The sequence below is a fragment of the Sphaeramia orbicularis genome, chromosome 5 (assembly GCF_902148855.1).
Source record: "Sphaeramia orbicularis chromosome 5, fSphaOr1.1, whole genome shotgun sequence".
NCBI lineage: Eukaryota > Metazoa > Chordata > Actinopteri > Kurtiformes > Apogonidae > Sphaeramia > Sphaeramia orbicularis.
The window spans coordinates 28,924,564-28,942,693 of record NC_043961.1 but is presented as its reverse complement, the minus strand read 5'-3'; the positions used below and the strand labels follow the sequence as shown (position 1 = coordinate 28,942,693).

Below are 18,130 nucleotides of genomic sequence, written 5' to 3'. Positions count from 1 at the left end.
TGTCTACGTCCTCATCTGCACTGTGGTTCTATATATAGTACCGCGCAATAGTCTACTTTTAGTTTTTGTTGTTGTTCAAGGGTTGCAAATAGTATGCATATGTATTTCTTAGTCTCTTTTCTTCAGACATAATAAGGAAATACAGGAAATATGTAAAAACACACAAAAAAATCACAACTAAATGGCTTCTAAAATCAGTATTTCATAAAAAAAAAAAGTAGTCCAAACTCTAAGAAAAGCCTGTTCCTGTGTAAAAAGAGAAAAAAAAATAAAAAATTAAAATTAATGCAGTAAATTGAGAACAAAAGAAATATGTGAAGTGCAAAGGGAGGTCACACTAAATACTGGATACTTTAGTCTGTAGATGTTTTTATTTCCTGAAACTTTTGTTTTTAATGCTATACATATTTTCCGTATATCCTGGTTGTATCTTAACACAGAGACTGGGAAATGAATTTGTGAGGCCATTATATCTTTACTAAAAAACAAACCTAATAGTGGCCGAAAAACGTTTGCACAGTTTTGTAGTGATTAAGGTCTGCAGTGTAGCGTCTCCAACATGTTACAACCCTTATCTCAAAGACACAGAAGTGGCTCACACTGTGTATAAAGTACACCTAAAAATATCTTTAAATTCTAGAAATGCAAATTTTTTTTTTTGGTTTAGTATTTTTTCCTCTGAAGCAGTGCTTAGGTGGATACTGACTTCTACTACCATTACTACTGGTCAGTGTGTGTGTGTGTGTGTGTGTGTGTGTGTGTGTGTGTGTCAAGATAATGTGAATCATGCTCTGTCTTGTGTATCCTGTTAACACCTTCCGTCGATAGAGAGCACCTAGAGAGCTGAGAGGTTTTCAGTCACCGTCTCCGTACAATAGTCATATACATTTGTGGTCAACAGTTGTTTTTCCACAGCATTAGTCCACTCAGGCCTCATTCATTATTACAAAGGGCGATTGTTTCTGAGCTGACTGCTATTTACAGTGTGAAGCGAGAAATGAAAACAGCGTTCAGTTTTTTGCAACCAGTAACGTTTGTCTTCCTTGGTGCTGAAAATACAATGAATGAACACATCCTTGACAATGACCATGACACTGTACACCAGTGTGAATGATAACAGTCTGAACCCATGACTCAGACAAAAAACAGACTTCAACATAAATTTAGTCACAGCTGACCCTGTGACTATCTTTATTCACCCCGCCACCCCCACGTTATGCAAATGACACATGTTCTGTGAATGAAAAAGGGCTTGACGGACATTTCAATATGTTAGTATTTCAAATTAAAAAAAAAAAAAATGCTCAAGTCAAATCTCCTGTTAACAGAAGATTCACACAAGAGATTTTTGGGTGAAGCAGGCAAGATACATTTCTGTGTTAACACAATAAATATCACTGTTAAAAAAAAAAGGCTCTCAGCTCAGCTATAGACCTGTAATCCTAATGTGAATCTTTTTAAACACACAGCACAAAAGCCATTTTAGTTTAGTTTGACTGTGTCTCCTGATGTCGAACAAAAAGAAAAACCCCAAAACTCACAAATACATCACACAAAATAGTTATTGTTTTAAAATATTCCTCTCAAGATAAAAAAAAAGAAAAGTCAATAAATATCTGGCACCTCTTTGCTAATAACAAACTGTTAATAAAAACTAATTTAATTTGACTCATTAGGAAACAATAGTGTGGTACAAGGGCGCCATCTAAAGGCCATGGTATAAAAAAGAGCCGCATCCTCACAGCAGGCATGTGTATCACAGTCTTCTACTACAGTCTCAAAGGAGAAGCCTTCTGTAGAAAAACAGGGTCCTCCATCTTTGAGGTTCAGTTTCCACCTCCGTCTCACTGGGCATCACTCATGTCCTCCATTCATGCTCAGACTAATACCGTGTCTTCATATGTCACTACATCATCCAACTCCACCTCTGACACTTAAGGGTGCTTGTTTTTTCTTCTCTTCTATGATGAAGTAAATATAAACATGCACTTTGGTTCATCCAACTTTTCTTTTAGGCAGCATTTGACAATGCGGGTACTTCACTCATCGGCGTGCACTGGGCTGAAACGCTCCCCTTTTACAGATGCTTGCTGAAGAAAGTGAAGGGTGACAGGCAGCAGAAGACAAAGATGTTAAAGGAAACAAAAGAAAAAGAAAAACAGTGGCTCCAAGACGAGGTAACACCAAGTCCGACTCCAGACAGATGGGACTGAAAGCTTGTCCTCCTCTGGTGTTATTCTCACTCACAAATTAAACAAAAAAAACAAGATCTGGCAAACTCAAGAACACTGAAACATCCCAAAGCCAGCAGCAAAACCTCCACACGGAGCGTAGGTATCAAACAAGAAAAGTCTTATATACGTTCTTCATGTGGCATTGGTATAACGGATACCTATGCTCTGTGTCGCCAAGATTGTCAGTTTGTAAGAAGTGTCCCCCTGTCCTCGGCTCAGGCTTCTGTCGCTGACATCTTGACTTTGTGGATAGTGCAAATTGAAGGAGGACATACATATGAAAAAGCAATGACTCAGACTCTGCTGTTGACGCTACCTGTTGGGTTTTTACCAAAGCCTGTGCTCTCTGTGATGATCGCCATATATTATTTAACAAACTTGAAGTGTATTTCCTTTATAAAGTTAATATATAACATAAGATCTGTAACTGGGGTCTCTGTAAACACAACATATTTGTTACTACAGTTCATTTTCTATACTCCACTGTTTTCACATCAAGAGAATCTGAACTTTCTGACATCTGGATATTATTTACTGCGTACGAGGACATGTTAGGTCACCACAGAGCGGCACACCAATAGAATAAACATGCTCTAATGGCACAAGGACATTTTCTCTACAGTGAAGCTTGACACCTGTTCTGAAGGAAAGGCAAACCAAGGTGTTTGAGATCCAATCTGACAGGACAAGAGGGAGCAGAACTTCTTTGGCAACTCAGGAAGAGCAGAGGAGATAAAACATGAGGAACAAAGGAGTGGAGGAATTAATTATGAGTCAAACACTGAAACCGGTTCTTGAAGTACAAGAGGCCGTTTTTGGTGTGTGTGGCGTCTGAGGAGGCTGGTGGGTAGCGGAATTTGGCATAAGTCTTGTCGCTCTCTGATTGGCTGACCCAGGGGAGTTTGATTTTGGTTGCATGATTGACTATGACGTCGTCACAAGAGCCGACATGGAGGGATCCAAGTCCGTCGATGAAAAACTCTGAAAAACAGAGAAAAGACTTCAGCTGAACAGTTCAAACCTCTGATTCATGGGTGTCAAAGTCATTTTAGGTCAGGGCCACATGTAGCACAATTTGACCTCAAACAGGTTGGACCAGTAAAATAATAGAATAATAATCTACAAATTATGACCTACAAAATGTTCTCTTTGTTTTGGTGCAAAAAGTAAAATTGAATTAAAATGTTTACATTTACAAATTATCCTTTCACAAAAAATGTGAATGACCTGAACAACCTGAAATTTACTTCATAAAATAAATACAATTTTACCAATATTATGCCTTGACTTATCATTTATACATGTGCATTTACACAGATCACAGTGGATCTACAACGGCGCAAAACATTTGGTAACTGGCATAGTATTTTTAAAAGTACAAATTTGGAGTTGCCATTATTTATAGGTTATTATGCTATTATTTTACTGGTCTGATCTACTTGATATCACATGTGGCCTCTGAACTAAAAATGGATTTGACCCCCTTGATTGTTAATGTCTTTATCGTACTTTTTGGAACAAATAATTTAAAAAATGTAAGCAAAGTAAAATACAAATAGATTGAAACCCTTGGTGGGTCAGTTTTGTCCCAGGGGCTGCATGTTTGACACCCCTGCTCTAATTTAATAAAGCTCAGTTTAATTAAGTTAAATGCAATCCACACTTAAAAGATAATCACAGCTCTTTAACAGATACTGGCATTTGCTGATAAGAAAATTTCACAGCACAATTATATTTGCAAGAATGTTCTTAGTGTGTGATACTATCGCAAAGTCAAAAAAATAGATGAACATCTTCAAAATGCTTAAAGCACAGGCTGGTGAGCAAACAGATCTGCTTTGTAAGTATCTTGTTAGATTTGCCTCCTGCATTTTGAGTTTTGTTTACACAGGTAAGACTGCAGGATAAAGTTACAAATGACTGTGAAGGTAACGTTTCATGTTTTTTTTAAGATTTGCATGATTTGTGTTTTGCATGCGTTTTTCAACTTTGCAGATGGACACATGATGTTTCCACAATGCAAATATACAAACGAAACAGGAACATGTTCTCAGGTGGATAAAAAGCCTGTGGTTTAATGTACCTGAAGAACACTGGCAGTGACCACACCACTTCTTAACAATTTTAAATAGTATTTTCTGTTTCATTGATATCTATAGTATTTATAGTATGCTAATTGAGATTATTCTATAAAGTTACAAACTTCCACGTATTTTTTTTAATCAAAATTGAATGTGGCACATATTAATTCTTCACATTTTTTTTTTTTACTTATGTTGACTATTTAAGGGCCAGAGAGTTTGATGATAAACATGATTCTGATATTTTATTGTTGTTGTTTTGCATCTTTTGAAATACAAAAAAATCCTAAAAATAAGTGAGACAGAAAATGAATGTACAAACAACATTCCACAACAGTCACCTTGACAAGCTGCCTTCAGGCGTCTCTGTATTCATGTTTTTTCTACCAGCTTTGTAAAATAATCACTGGTCCATGCTGTTAAAATATTTAGCCTTGTTACGTTACAAAGCGTGTCTCTGCCTGAGTTGTTTCTCTTGTTGTGTTTGCTGACAGTAGTCTGTTGGAATGAGGTTGACTATTTCTGGGATGCAGATGAAGGACTATACTTGTCCTTCCTCACTCTATCTATGTGTTAGTGCTTTGAAAATCCTAATTACAATGTGAAAGAAAAACAACCTCCAGACTCCAAGTACACACTGAAAATGCTACGTTTTGATGAAAACAAAAGTCTTTTTACATGCTGTTTTCTTTTGAAAGGATTTAGTAATTTTATAAAGATAGATTTTCTGGGCTTTTTATGTCTGTTGAAGGTATTGTAGAGAGACAGGAAAGACTGGGAATGAAATGCAGTAAAGAACCTGGACTGAAACTGCGATACAGCCTTGGAATGTGTAGGATGTGCTCTATCAGGTGAGCCCGGGATTTAGACATTTTAATCCATGACATAGTTCCTCATGTGGATGACAAAGGGCTGTGTCAGACCTATCTACAGCTTGGGTTTGTGAGACTAGTATTTCTCTGTATTTTATTTATTTATTTAATTTTAACATAGTAAAATACATACTGATAAATACCTGTTGGTGAAAAATTGTGATGGATGGTTACCAAAAACCCGTAAGGGGCCTAACAAGTGGTAACCTCCAGGTTTCAAAGATTATTTACAACTGCAATTAAAAATGTAGAAAAATATTTGCCCAGTACTTAAGTAAGGTTTATGGAATCAGTGACATCTTTTAAATCACTTCTGAAAACACATTTTTATAGACTTGCTTTTATGTGATGTCTGTCCCTTTTTAACTTTTAATTTTTAATTTTAATTTTTAAATTTGATCCTGTTTGATTGTTAATTTGTTCATACATCTCTCTAATTGTGTTGCTTCTGTTTTAGTGTTTTTACTGCTTCGTGTATCTTGCTGTTGTGCCCTCTGTCAAAGCACTTTGTAAACTTTGTTTTTAAAGGTGCTATCCAAATAAAGTTATTATTATTATTATTATTATTATTACTTACCCAGGTGAGCTACCCTGGCCAGTCGTGGGTCAAAGCCGACCTGCTGCACTTTGTCGGTTCGAGCAAGAAAGAAGTTAATGACGCCGTCTGTGACCACACAGTTGGGGAAACCCTGGATGACATGATGAAAACCTCTTCTCATGTGTAGACAGTCGCCATCCTCCTCACCTGGCTCAATGGAAATGGTCTGTCTATAGGTGGCAGTGTAACCCGTGGCTTCCCGCACTGCACCGCCCACCTGAACACACAAACACACACTGACATCACTCACAGACATGTCACAAAATAAACAAATCACACACTTTACTCATCTGTCCCCACCAGATCCAATGTGGTCCTCTCTAAAACATCCACAAGCTTCTCCAGTTTAGTGTTTGCTGTGAAGATGAAGTCGTCGTCCACCCACAGCACATACTTTGTTGTCACCTGGGAAACAGCCAGGTTTCGTCCAGCAAACCAGCCCTACAGACATGACACTGAACTTCAGTTTCAGAAACACTCAACAGCAACGACATGAAACGAACAGACTACCTCCTGCTCTTACCTTTCCAAAAGGCATGATGTAATGTTCAATGTAAGGCCCAGAGATGGTTTTAGGATTTTCACTGTCATCAGCAATTACTATGGTGACAGTAGGATAATATCTCCTCACACTGTCGATAAGATCTTGAAGCTTATCATAACGCAGGAAAGTCTTCGTAGCTATGGTAACAAGGGCACTGACATTGTAGTCTGTGGAAAACAATTATCAGAAGTAAGAGAGTTGATTTTCAGCCATTTCTGGTCTTTATAAGCAATAATAAAGACATACAATAGTGGAAAAAAGCTTTCAGACACCCTTAAAATTTTTCCCCATCTCAAATATTATCATGAAATATTTGCAGAAAAATCTTTCTTGTATTTCTAAAGGCGTTGCTGCATCAGACAGAGACAAACAAATACAATTTTTTTTTTTTTTTTTTTTTTTTTGCTTATTGTTAACAAGAAAAAAAAAATTTTGATTCTTGACAGTTTCAACATGTTATGCCCTAGGTGTGTTTCATTATCTTGCTGATACATCCAATTTTGACCTTGAATGGAACAATACTTGGTAGAGTTTAATGACTTAAAAGTGATTCTTAATGCAATATATTACAAATGCATGGAGTGTCCAAAAAATTTTTCCACCAGTGTAATTTGACTGTGATTCTGAAGTGTTTTCTGTGTATTACCTCCTTTGGATCCTGTGTTGTACAGTTTGGGTGTTACACCATGACGGATCTTGATAATGAATGTGGCTTGATGCCTCTCTGTCTCAAACTGCACTGCAAGACACAACATAAACTATTTTTAATAACTTTGATTTTTTTTTTTTTTTTTTTTACCTTTATCCAGCTGTGGCTGAACATTTACACTTTAGATACTGAGAATATCTGCAACTGCTTCAAAGATACGAACATATCAGCACTGGAGCGAACAGCCTAAGACCAAACTGTAATGGACTGAAAAAGGAAACAAAAAGAAACAAGCACAATCAATGACATACACGAGCTGTGATAACAGACTTTGATAACAGACTGAGAACCATCTCTATGTCTCTCCTCCTCTCTTGCAATCTCACTGCATTTCCAAACATTTCCTTTACTTAACAGCAACTGAGACCAAGAAAAGCATTTGTCTGGAAGAGAACAGTAATGGCTTGTTCCTTTAGGCAGATGGGAGTTTTGCTTACCGAAAGATGGGAATGAGGCTGAAAGATAATAGGGCACGGAAACGCAGAAGAGCTCACATCAGCCCTGACAATATGATCCTTTTCAATAATTCCCTGTAGTTCAGTCAGATGACGCATATTTGAATGTTTTATTGTACAAAGAAACACTGAGAATTTGGCAATTAAGCTTCAGGTTCATCACTCACTGCAGATACACAAGGGTATGGGGGGGGGTGAATACATAATAATACAGAAGAGCTTTTATGTTGCTGTTTTCACTTTCATTTCTTTCTCATTTCTTTCTAGTTCACTGTATTGTTGTATGTATATATGAAGGTATTCGATGTCCTGTAAATATCTATCTCTTGTTAAATTACTTGTTATGTGATTGATTTGCCTCATTCAAGGAAAAAATACTACAAGACAGTAATAACACAGACAATAAGACAATAATTCACTGTTACCTAGAAAGTTGGAATAATTTTGTTTTCAGACACATTTGTCTTTTTATTCCCTTGTTATCCACAATTGCACAAAAAATGTACTATATTTATGTATATAAGTTGATACTGTGTCTTTATGTATAGTTAGTAGAGTTTCTTATTTCATATTTGAGTTATGAGTTTTTTTTATTACTATTAGTATTTTTTATTACATCTTGTATTTATAATTACCTGGACCGAGAACAACTACATGAACAGAACAGTTTTCACAATTACTTTATAGGCAACAGTATACATAATACAATAAAAGATTCTCAAAGTAGAAGAAATTACTGCTCAGAATAAGTTCTTAGTTAATATAAAGATAAACTGAAACTGACTGGGTCATGGCTGAAAAATTGTTGGCACAAAGGTAAATTTGGTCTGTAATCCCGCCTTTTCTGTTGACCATTGGGTTTCTCCTTTTAACTATGACTTGTTTTATTCAACTGTCTTCATGATCAGTAGCATTTAGGCTTTTGTAGCTGTATTCTACCTACACATTCAGTTCCGTTAAACACACATCACAGTTATTTCTACATATTGACAAACGGATCTGAGTGCATTAACACTAACACAAAGACGGCTCTGAAAACACTAACTTCAGAGTTAAGAATAAAACCCTGCAGGGCAGATTTCCAGAGTCCTCACCTGTGTCCGCCGTGCTGGGGTGAAACAGTGTGTTTGTGTACGTCACAAACTGCAGCTGTCGGTTCAGGTTGGGCAGGAGACTACTTGACAGCGTCATGTGCATCTCGCCATCACCTTTGACTTTGACCCCGTCTACCTCTGCTGCCACATTCAGCGTTCCCAGAGTGGCAGTGACGTTTACCTGCAGAGAGAAGGTGAAATGAGCAGATGACTGATATTTTCAGTATGTACAAATAAAGACAAACATGCTGCATACTTACTGAGTAATGGTCTCTGGGAATGTCATGTAAGGCCAAACCTGTGGATGAATGTTGACAAACTTTAATAAATGTGTGCTGTGCAGAAAGAGGATACATATAATTGTTCATTATGTCACATACATATTATGAAACCTTCAACTTAATACACATTATGACATCGTTTTTGATCATCTTTGCTAAAGTGTGAGTCAATGTATGATAAATTTCAAGATCTTCAATGCTTTGGACAGAGTGTCCAAGACTGTGTTTACTAGGTGAAAAAGGACAGATAGCTAATGTATCAAACAGAAAATTTTCTGTTATCATGGTTGGGGTCTCAGTGGCAGTTAGGATTATTCTTAAACACTGGAAAACCCCTAAAGCTCCACAGTTTAAAGAATGGGTCAACATGATGATAAAGACTGCTTCAAATGAATGTGGGCTTCATAAGTTTAACAATAGGGATGGAACCACAGCACCAGTTTGGGAAACATTCTGGTCTTACATAACTATGACTGACAGTCAGCAGGATGACAGCTGAACTACTTCCCTCGAGTATTTATCTATTTATTTATCTTTTTTATTTTATTTTATTTTATTTTATTTTTTCTTCTTGGGAACTTTCACACTCTGTAGCATTTTTGATACTTTCATGTATAGAAGCCCTCTTTGCTTACATTAAAGGTGCGGGAGACTTTCGTGACCTATTTTTCATCAAATCTGTAAAACCTCAGTCATAGCCTAAAGTATCACGAATCTGTAAGTTTTTCTGTGATCACTCACCTGAATCTCTTACATTACGGTGAACAATTTTGAAGTGTCATCCACCATAAACAAACCATGTGTTTACAAACAAAGCTGGGAGGTAACTCAGGCATCTTTGGAATTTTGTCGCGACGTGCATTGTGGGAAACGCAGGTTCGCACCACCGCCTGACATCGGCAGTTACTAAAGGCACGACGCAGAAATGGCAGGAGCTCCCTTCCCTCTATGCATATCCCTCCAGCTGTTTCCGCGTTTCAGCCATTTTCGCGTCATGTTTGTTTCAGTCATATAATATCATAAGGTCGCACTGCTGCTGCTGCTGTCAGGTGACTGCGCGAGCCTTCGCTTCCCACAATGCATGTCGCGACAAAATTCCGAAGATGCCCGAGTTACCTCCCGAGTCTGTTTGGAAATATGTGATTTGTTTGTGGTGGATGGCACTTTGAAATTGTTCAACGTAATGCAAGAGATTCAGGTGAGTAATCACAGAAAGACTTACAGATTCGTGATACTGAGGATATGACTGAGGTTTTACAGATCTGGTGAAAAACTGGTCACGAAAGTCTCCCGCACCTTTAAGCAACATTGTATAATTGTCGTGTACCAAGTGAAAACTCTAATAAAAATTTAAATTATAAAAAAAAAAAAAAAAATCTTCAATGCTACAACTTGCACTCTTTAACCCACTTTTATCTGTTGGACAACACTACAGACTTATTTAACTGCTTAACTGAGTCCCAGTCGAAGTGAAGTCCTACCTGGGATGATGATTGTTTTCAGGGGTCGTACCTCCACCCCCTGTGTCGGATACTGTAAAGGGTTATTTGCTTCTGCGATGATGAGTACATCTGCAGGAGACTGTGACCTGAGTGGGAAAACATGACACATTAGACAGGATGTGCATACAAAATACATTCAGTGACAATGGCCTAATGCACTGTTTTGCTTTAAAGTTTCATATAGGTGTCTTTAATACCACAGCTGTTGTTACTGGCCTCTAAAATATGTAGTATTTGGACACAGAAACATCCTGGGACCAATTTCTAAAAGCTAGATCTTGACTATGGCTTAGATTTTATGAACAGTCCAACTGTCTAAATGTATTGTTACACAAAGCCTTTACCTTCTTGAGGTATAAAGTTGAGCTAATTTGCTTTGAATTCTTGTTAAATTAAGATTAAAAACAGGCTTAGGTTGAAACCACTCGGCTCAGTTCATTCCAGCAGAAAACATTTACTTTCAGGAGGTAACTGGACTCCTACAAGATTTTACGTGGAAAAATTCAGGTGCAATATTGAAAAAAGGTACCTGGAAAAACTGATGCTACATAATGGAGCTGAGCTTAGCCATTGTAACTCCTCAGTCATGCTCTTACTTGCTGTTCTCATTTAATTTCTTCCTCCACGACATTTTAAATTGCAAAGGAAATAAAAATTATGACATCTTGTAAAATTTCAGGCTTTATAAATCAATAATCAATAAGTAAGATATGATTCCTCTGAAACTGTCTGACTCGCATTAAAGGAGTGATATTTTGCTTTTTCTTTTAAAAAGGAATTAGGATTTTAAAACATTTTCTTGTGGTCTACACAAACTGTAAATGCTATACTTGGCTCTGAATTATTCATTAATTCAACTCCACAACTCCATCTTCAACCCTGTTTCTGAGTAATGACACCAGAAAGGTCGTTTTGAGCACTGGCCCTTTAAATGCACATGAGCCACTTCACGGCCCACCCCCTCCAGGTTGTTGGCTGCACTGCTCTGTCCATTTCAACCAGCAACTGAACATTTAAGGTAATCGGCTTGAAGTTTGGACATATTTTTAGTATGGACTACAACCGCTGCTGCTGACAAACAATTATGGTGTACTCGAAGAAATGTTCATCAGAAGTCTTGACCTTATATGTGCAAATGTCGTGACGTAACTAGTTATAGATGTAACAAATTAAGCAGGAATTAAAATGGGTTGTAGAAATCCACTCGATTCTTGCCAAAATGAATATAAAGATAGCTTTGCAGCACCTGGAGGGTTCAAATTCAAACTTTTTGTACTGTTAGGGTCCAAATACACAAATAAATGTACCAAAATATGACCCCTTTAATGTAACCAAACTGAGGCAGGTCTAACACTGTAGGCTGATGCTTTTATGAAAGTGATCACTGATCGGAAATCCTCCAGAGCTGAATTTACCATCTCAGTTTTACAGTCTGTTCAATCATCATCTCTCAGCTACAATATTACACATGTCCATATTTTTGGTTACCTCTTCTGGAAACTCTTGTACTCCTTGGCGCGTCTCCTCTTCATTTCCTCCAGCTCAGAGGCCTTAAAGGCAGTGTGCAATGGGTGAGCTGACACCCGTGGGAATAAGAGTTGGGCGAAGGGCAGGTTTACGCCTCCACTCTCACCCTCACAGACACATCCATTACGTGCCAACAAACTGGACAGAGCATTGGAAACACATTAATAACAGCAAATCACACACCGTTTTTACCTCTAGTCTATGTTCACACTGCAGGATGGAGTCACATAAATCTGATCTGATTTGCATATATCTGACTCTGGTCCGTTTTTGTCATAAAAGTGTAAACATCACACATCACATGGATTCTGTTTTTTCAAGTAAGATCTGGTCCACTTGAATATGTGTTTTTGAATCAGATACAGATCTGCTTATTTGTGGTGTGATCTCAGCCTGTACAGTCAGTTGAGAATTCATGTGACATTGACATCTAACTAGACTGAGATTCATCACAACTCTGTAATAGAGTCACACAAATACTATGAAGTACTTAAAATGACTTTAACCTTATTGACCTACAGCAATAAAATACAACATACACATTAATGCAGCAGTAAAGACAGTACATCCCTGATGGATTTTGCTGGACACACACTGGTTTCAACTGCAGAACTTTGTCTTGTAATCATGTATTCCCAGAACTGTTTTACTGAATGAACAATCCAAACACTATTTTTGAGCATGTGTTCACTTCAACACAGTGACAAAACAGGACACATGAAAAAAAAAAATCCAAATCCAGTCAGAGCAATAAATCTGAGTTGAGCGGTAAGTCTGTCAGTGTGAACATAGATGGAGTCTGTTGATATGAATTCATTAACTGGTCACTGAAAATTAATGTAAACTCTTACCTTGCTACACTTTCCCTCACATGAAATGGGATACTGCCTAATCGTTGGTCTGCCTCTGGGAGTCTCTCCTCCAGATTCCTCTCCACTAAAGGTCCCAGTCGCTGCCATACGTCCACGGTGGTGTAGGCCCGGGTAGGCCAGGAATGGAGCAGAGCCAGAACAAGCACCACGGACACCAGGATGGCCAGCAACACCGTCTTTCTCAAGGAGCGCATCCTGAAACCTGACACAGAAAACGACTTCAGTTTTCTCCTCAAACAAGACATAATGGTCAGTATAATGAAAGATAATTAGAAGAAGTCTAATATCACCTCTTTTCTGCTTTTTCTGTAAAATAATTGTCTATTTCATGAGATAAGTGGCAAACTCCAAAATCTATTTTTGTGTAAATTCTGTTCCAATCTTTCAAGGACAGAATTTTAGGTGCAGCCAGGGAGTGGAGGATGACTGCCTTAATGACCTGAAATCACATGAATCTAACAAAATATGGTGGCTCATATTTTTGGCATTGTTGCAACATGAGGTTACAGTTATAGGAACTAACTCAGCCTTTGTCTTACTTAAACAGAAAGTAAATGTATTGCATCAAAAAATGTAGCTGTGAGATACTTGAGTCATTACTTGACCATTAACACATTTACCTGAGCCTTGAAACTTTGAGACATTTTTTAGCACAAAATGGACTGTATATATTTTGTCAGCAATCTTTTTAACATCTATATCACATCAGGACCACCAGCACTTTTAACATAAACCTAAATGTGTTTGTTCTCAAGACAGAAAAACTCACAAACACCGTCCTTGGAATCATCTGTCTATTTCCTGTGCGATATAACAATCTGCAGATGTTTAAAGTGGATACACTAAGTGAAACGGCTATAAAAGCACTAATTAAATGAAGCAGTGCACTGCAGATTGTATCTGTGTTTGATAAAATGTTCTTGTATCTAAAGTGTGGTCATATCAATACAAGACATCTGCAGTAAGACTTCTAAAGGGATAAACAAAAGACTGAAGTAAAACATCTGGAATTTCCTTTCCATCCATACCTTTCTGAAGTCCACCGCTCCACTTTCCCTATTTTATCCTCTCTGCGACTCACATCTTCTGCATTTACTATAAGCACATATCTCCATTTTCAGACATTTAATGAACATAAATCTTCTCCGCTACTTTTCACTTGTGATGATCAGTAACTTCCAGTGTTTCTTTGTGGGGGCCATACAGCCGATGGGGTGTGTACACATGGTGTGGGTGGACCTTTGGGTGTTTTCACAGTGAAAGCCGACCTTGTTCTGGCTTTTCTTCAGATTCTTTGTACGACTACAGCACCACCATCTGTTAAATGTTATCCATGTTTTGAATGATGGTTATTCCTCAAATTATGTCCTGTGTGCTGGGTGAGTTTGATGAAAAACATAAATAATAGTAGATGAAATTTGTATTTGTTTAACTTTTTCATTTTTTGTCATTAAAAAAGAATAAGTCCACTTCATTAAGGGGGACTTGAGCATATTGGCCTGTGCTTGGACTGAGTACACAAACATATCCGTTGCTGTGTACGTATTTTTAGCCTGATTGATGTGCTATTGCCTACAACTACATTATTCTCTAATTAACCCCAAATGAAAGCTAAAAATTGCTTCCATTTGTCTGAGGCCTATTTAAATACTGCATCTAGCATCAAAAACATGTACATCTGCAAATTTCTTGCCATATTTGCATTATTTCTGACAATACTTGCTCCAAAGTTTACTCACCTGCTTCTACCCAGTCAGTGAAAGGACATCCTCTGTAGACACCTGCATCTCCAGAAACCAGATAGTAAACAGAGACGAGTGAGCACCTTCCCCATCTGTAAAGAAAAGGAAATCAGAGGTATGGGCATGCAATTTATGGGATAAAATCATACATAATATGGAGGGAAAGTTCCAAACATGGATGAAGATGCTACCATGTAGAACTGCACCATGTACTGTTTTATCATCAACATGGTGAGATTTCTGAATAACAGCTACATCACAGGATATGCAATGTGAAATGAAACAAATGAACCTTGATACTGAAGGAAATCTTGCATCTCAACAAAACCCAGTCATCAAGAGGATTTTTACAGATTGATACAATAATGAAAGCCGATTACCAATTGATTGCCTATCGTCCCCATGAGAAAATTATCTTTAACTTTATGAGAAACTGAATAACAGTTGAATTTTCTCAAAACAGTAGCTATCTGACAAATCTGGACATGAACAAGAAACTGTAAAAAGTCTAAGTCTAGGCAAATTTTGTTATTTGTATGATTATTTTCCCTCATAATAAATCATTCCAGCCCGTATTAACAGCCACTATCAGAGCCAGATTCTGAAACTACTTGTAGTAAATGTCCATGTAATCATTCCATCTCTAATTTCCACAATGCATTTGAAAGTCTGACATAAGGGGTTCTTGGATACACAAATATTTTTTCTCAAGACAACCAACAATTTTGGATAAGTTTATGAAATCTTAATGGACTGATTAATCAGGGCAAATCTCTGTATTATTTCATACTGTCATACAGTTTATTGTACAGAAAAAAGATGTTGCCATATTAATTTTTTCTTGCATCATGCAGCCTTACTGCCATGTGCATATGGTGCATCGGCAGCTGCTGCTGTCATCTTACAGCCCCCAGGGGAAATCCTGTATGGTCTGGGGTTGACCAATTTAGAGTAATTGTGGTAATCTGAATAAATCAATATGTGGAAAGCCAGGGAGGATCTGAGCAACCAATCAGCTGATCCACCAGTCTGTGTACTTAAGCATTTCTGTTAAGAAAGGCTGGCTCTAAGTGCTCCCTTTGAATGCACTTCTTCCTGTTTAATTTGTAATATGGGCAAGTGTGCACATTAGAGAGGCAGTTTATAACCAGAGGCACTATAGTGTTTTCAAGGAAAGTGTAAGAATTCTCTCTGAAACCACACATCTTCAGAGTATGAGGTAAATACTCTCTTCCCTACATAACATTACATTGGAGTCTACTGTATTAATGAAAAAAAAACCTTCCTCTGCTACTTTCCCCAACATTTAGTGATGAACTATTTTGAGTTTTACGTTGCGTTAGATTAGTGAGATTTATTTATTTTAGTATTTATCATTTTCACTTGGATGCTCTGTTCAACAGATATCTGATTTCTAATAAAGTGAAAGAGCTCATTACATCATACCTTTCCAGTGTATTGGTGAGAAACTTATTCCCTGTTTAATCAGTTATTGCCTTCATTTCATCTTCCTTTAAAAATCCGCTATCAGCCAACATCTAAAGGGATGAAATTTAGAAATGAATATAACATAAATAGTAAAAACAGAAAAATGCATGCAACTACTCCTGTTATAATCATGTTTAATTTTTAATCATTAAACTGACTTTTATAAAAGGATAGCGGTGTATTTATGATAAATAGCTGTATTATTATTAATGTATTTGTACTATTAGTTGAGTTACAGCACAGGCCAGGCCGACATTTTTCATATAATAAAAGCCATAAAAGGAGGAAGAGGAATGTAAAGGAATGATGTGAGGTGAATAAATTGATTTGATGATAATACAAGAAAAAAAAGGAAAAAGTAGAATCCTTATTGTCCAAAATAGTCAGTGGGAAACCCTACTTAGAAAGATCTGTGACAGTTTCCTCGTGTTTTGTTGACCTTTTGAATCCGCCCTTACAGTTTCTCAGCAGGTCTACACTCCTGCATATGGACATACTGTCTGCATCTCCAAACATGCCGAGCTGTGATGTTGTTGTCACGCGTGGACACACAACTGGGCCGATGAGGAGAGTTGAAAAGTGATGTAGCCAAGTCTTAAAATGTGCATCGCAGTGCTGTCCTAATTAACCTACAATCTGTCTGTGGGAAATAAGACACGGTGCTGTCCACAGAGCGGCGAGTCCCTCCCAAAGTGCGCGTGACAGATTGGCCGCTTCATTTGGATCCATTCATTTTCCAGACTATTAAATTACTGCAGTTAAGGTTTTATCTTCAGTGCAAGCCTCTGCACGTAGGAATAATGTGAAGAAATGCAGTCGTCTGCCCAAAAATCTAGCGACCATGCAGTGAAAATACATCCCTGTCTGCATTTTAACACGACCCCTTACACAGGCCCATTAGCCTACCTTGTCGTGAATAAGACTGCAGGAAAAAAAAAACACATGCACACACAGCCTGATGCACCGCTATATTGCACTCTGGTTTTGCAAATATGTAAAACACAAATCCCTCTGTTTAAAGACTATGTTTTCAAGCATTTATCTGCAAATCTGACTCAAACCGCATTTTTGTCCCATTTTATTTTTTAGACCAATCGCTGTGCCCTAACGAAGTTGAAACCAACATGTTTTTGCTGTATACCGGACGGTGGGCCTATAATTACTATTATTACCACAGAGAAACCAGAAAGAGGGAGCTCACCTCAGTTCCAACACTGTAAGCCGCTTCTTCTCCTCCGCCTGTTTTATGGAGGTCGCTCGTCCTTCTTAATGAATTTGCTCGCTCTTCCAAATAGGATTAGATGTGAGAAGCACAGGCACCGTGAGACAAATGAAGCGGCCGTACATCGCAGCACTGCAGGCTGTGGACGGACGCTCCCCTGCAGCAGCAGCAGCAGCAGCACCGCACCTCAGCAGCAGCAGCAGCAGCAGCAGCGGTCAATCAGCATCACACCGCTCCGATTTCACACACAAGACTGCTCCTCTACGAACCGGAGCACAGACACCAAATACATGCATCTTCTCATTTTTTTTTATATTTAAATCCAGCATTAACATATTATTTGCAGAAAATTCGTGTAAGATGGGTGGGTGGGCGTATGTGCAAAGGCCCGTATGTTTTTTTTTTTTTTTTTTTTTTTTTTTTTTTTTTTTAATGGATTTTGGCTGTACCTACATGTGTGTGCAGCATGTTTGAGGTAAATATGCTTCATACTGCAACATGTAAAATAAAGGGTCCATTTTTAGTCATAACGCATTATTTATGTTCCAGTACAATAACACAAAGGCTGTTAACTGGACTATATGTTAATGCGTTTAAAAATAACTTCTATTTCGCTAAAATGTAGACCCTTTAAATAGAAAAACCCTGCACAAGCCTGCCAAGTGTGAATAATGACCGTTATGTGGACAAATTGGCTTGTAACACGCTTTATTCACGAAGCTGGTCTCCGTTCAACGAGTGAGTTTCTTTTAAATCATGTCAACGCTGACAGCTGTCATGTATGTTGTTTTATTGAAATAAACACATCACAAAGGTACGCGCTCCGTCCGCTCACTATGTGTCGGCATTGTAAACGAACACACCCCATGGCTGTAAACCCACTGAGTGACACCAAAATTAGCCAATGGT

The 18,130-nt window shown here is 37.8% G+C and overlaps 1 protein-coding gene across 2 annotated transcripts; it reads right to left on the bottom strand.

Moving 5' to 3' along the window:
• Window positions 1-1,154: 1,154 nt before the first annotated feature.
• Window positions 1,155-17,314, bottom strand: b4galnt1b (beta-1,4-N-acetyl-galactosaminyl transferase 1b). 2 transcript variants are annotated; one of them, XM_030133985.1, is made up of 12 exons: window positions 17,201-17,314; window positions 14,509-14,603; window positions 12,749-12,971; window positions 11,859-12,035; window positions 10,350-10,456; window positions 8,848-8,885; window positions 8,588-8,768; window positions 6,976-7,068; window positions 6,309-6,496; window positions 6,086-6,226; window positions 5,765-6,002; window positions 1,155-3,215 (listed from the first exon to the last, which is right to left on the bottom strand). In XM_030133985.1, exons 3-12 carry the CDS (start codon window positions 12,961-12,963, stop codon window positions 2,998-3,000), a joined length of 1,596 nt encoding a protein of 531 aa, XP_029989845.1. In that variant the 5' UTR covers window positions 12,964-12,971; window positions 14,509-14,603; window positions 17,201-17,314; the 3' UTR covers window positions 1,155-2,997. The 2 variants fall into 2 exon arrangements, with proteins under 2 accessions (XP_029989845.1, XP_029989846.1); XM_030133986.1 differs by lacking the exons at window positions 14,509-14,603; window positions 17,201-17,314 and adding an exon at window positions 13,798-14,044.
• Window positions 17,315-18,130: the final 816 nt, after the last annotated feature.

Excerpts from the sequence above, each read along its gene's own strand:
- b4galnt1b (XM_030133985.1), bottom strand. The coding sequence starts at position 12,963 with ATGCGCTCCTTGAGAAAGACGGTGTTGCTGGCCATCCTGGTGTCCGTG. Across the intron at positions 7,069-8,587 it reads CCCCAGCACGGCGGACACAG|TGCAGTTTGAGACAGAGAGG; the intron begins GTGAGGACTCTG and ends TGTGTCTTGCAG. Across the intron at positions 6,497-6,975 it reads CAACACAGGATCCAAAGGAG|ACTACAATGTCAGTGCCCTT; the intron begins GTAATACACAGA and ends TGTTTTCCACAG.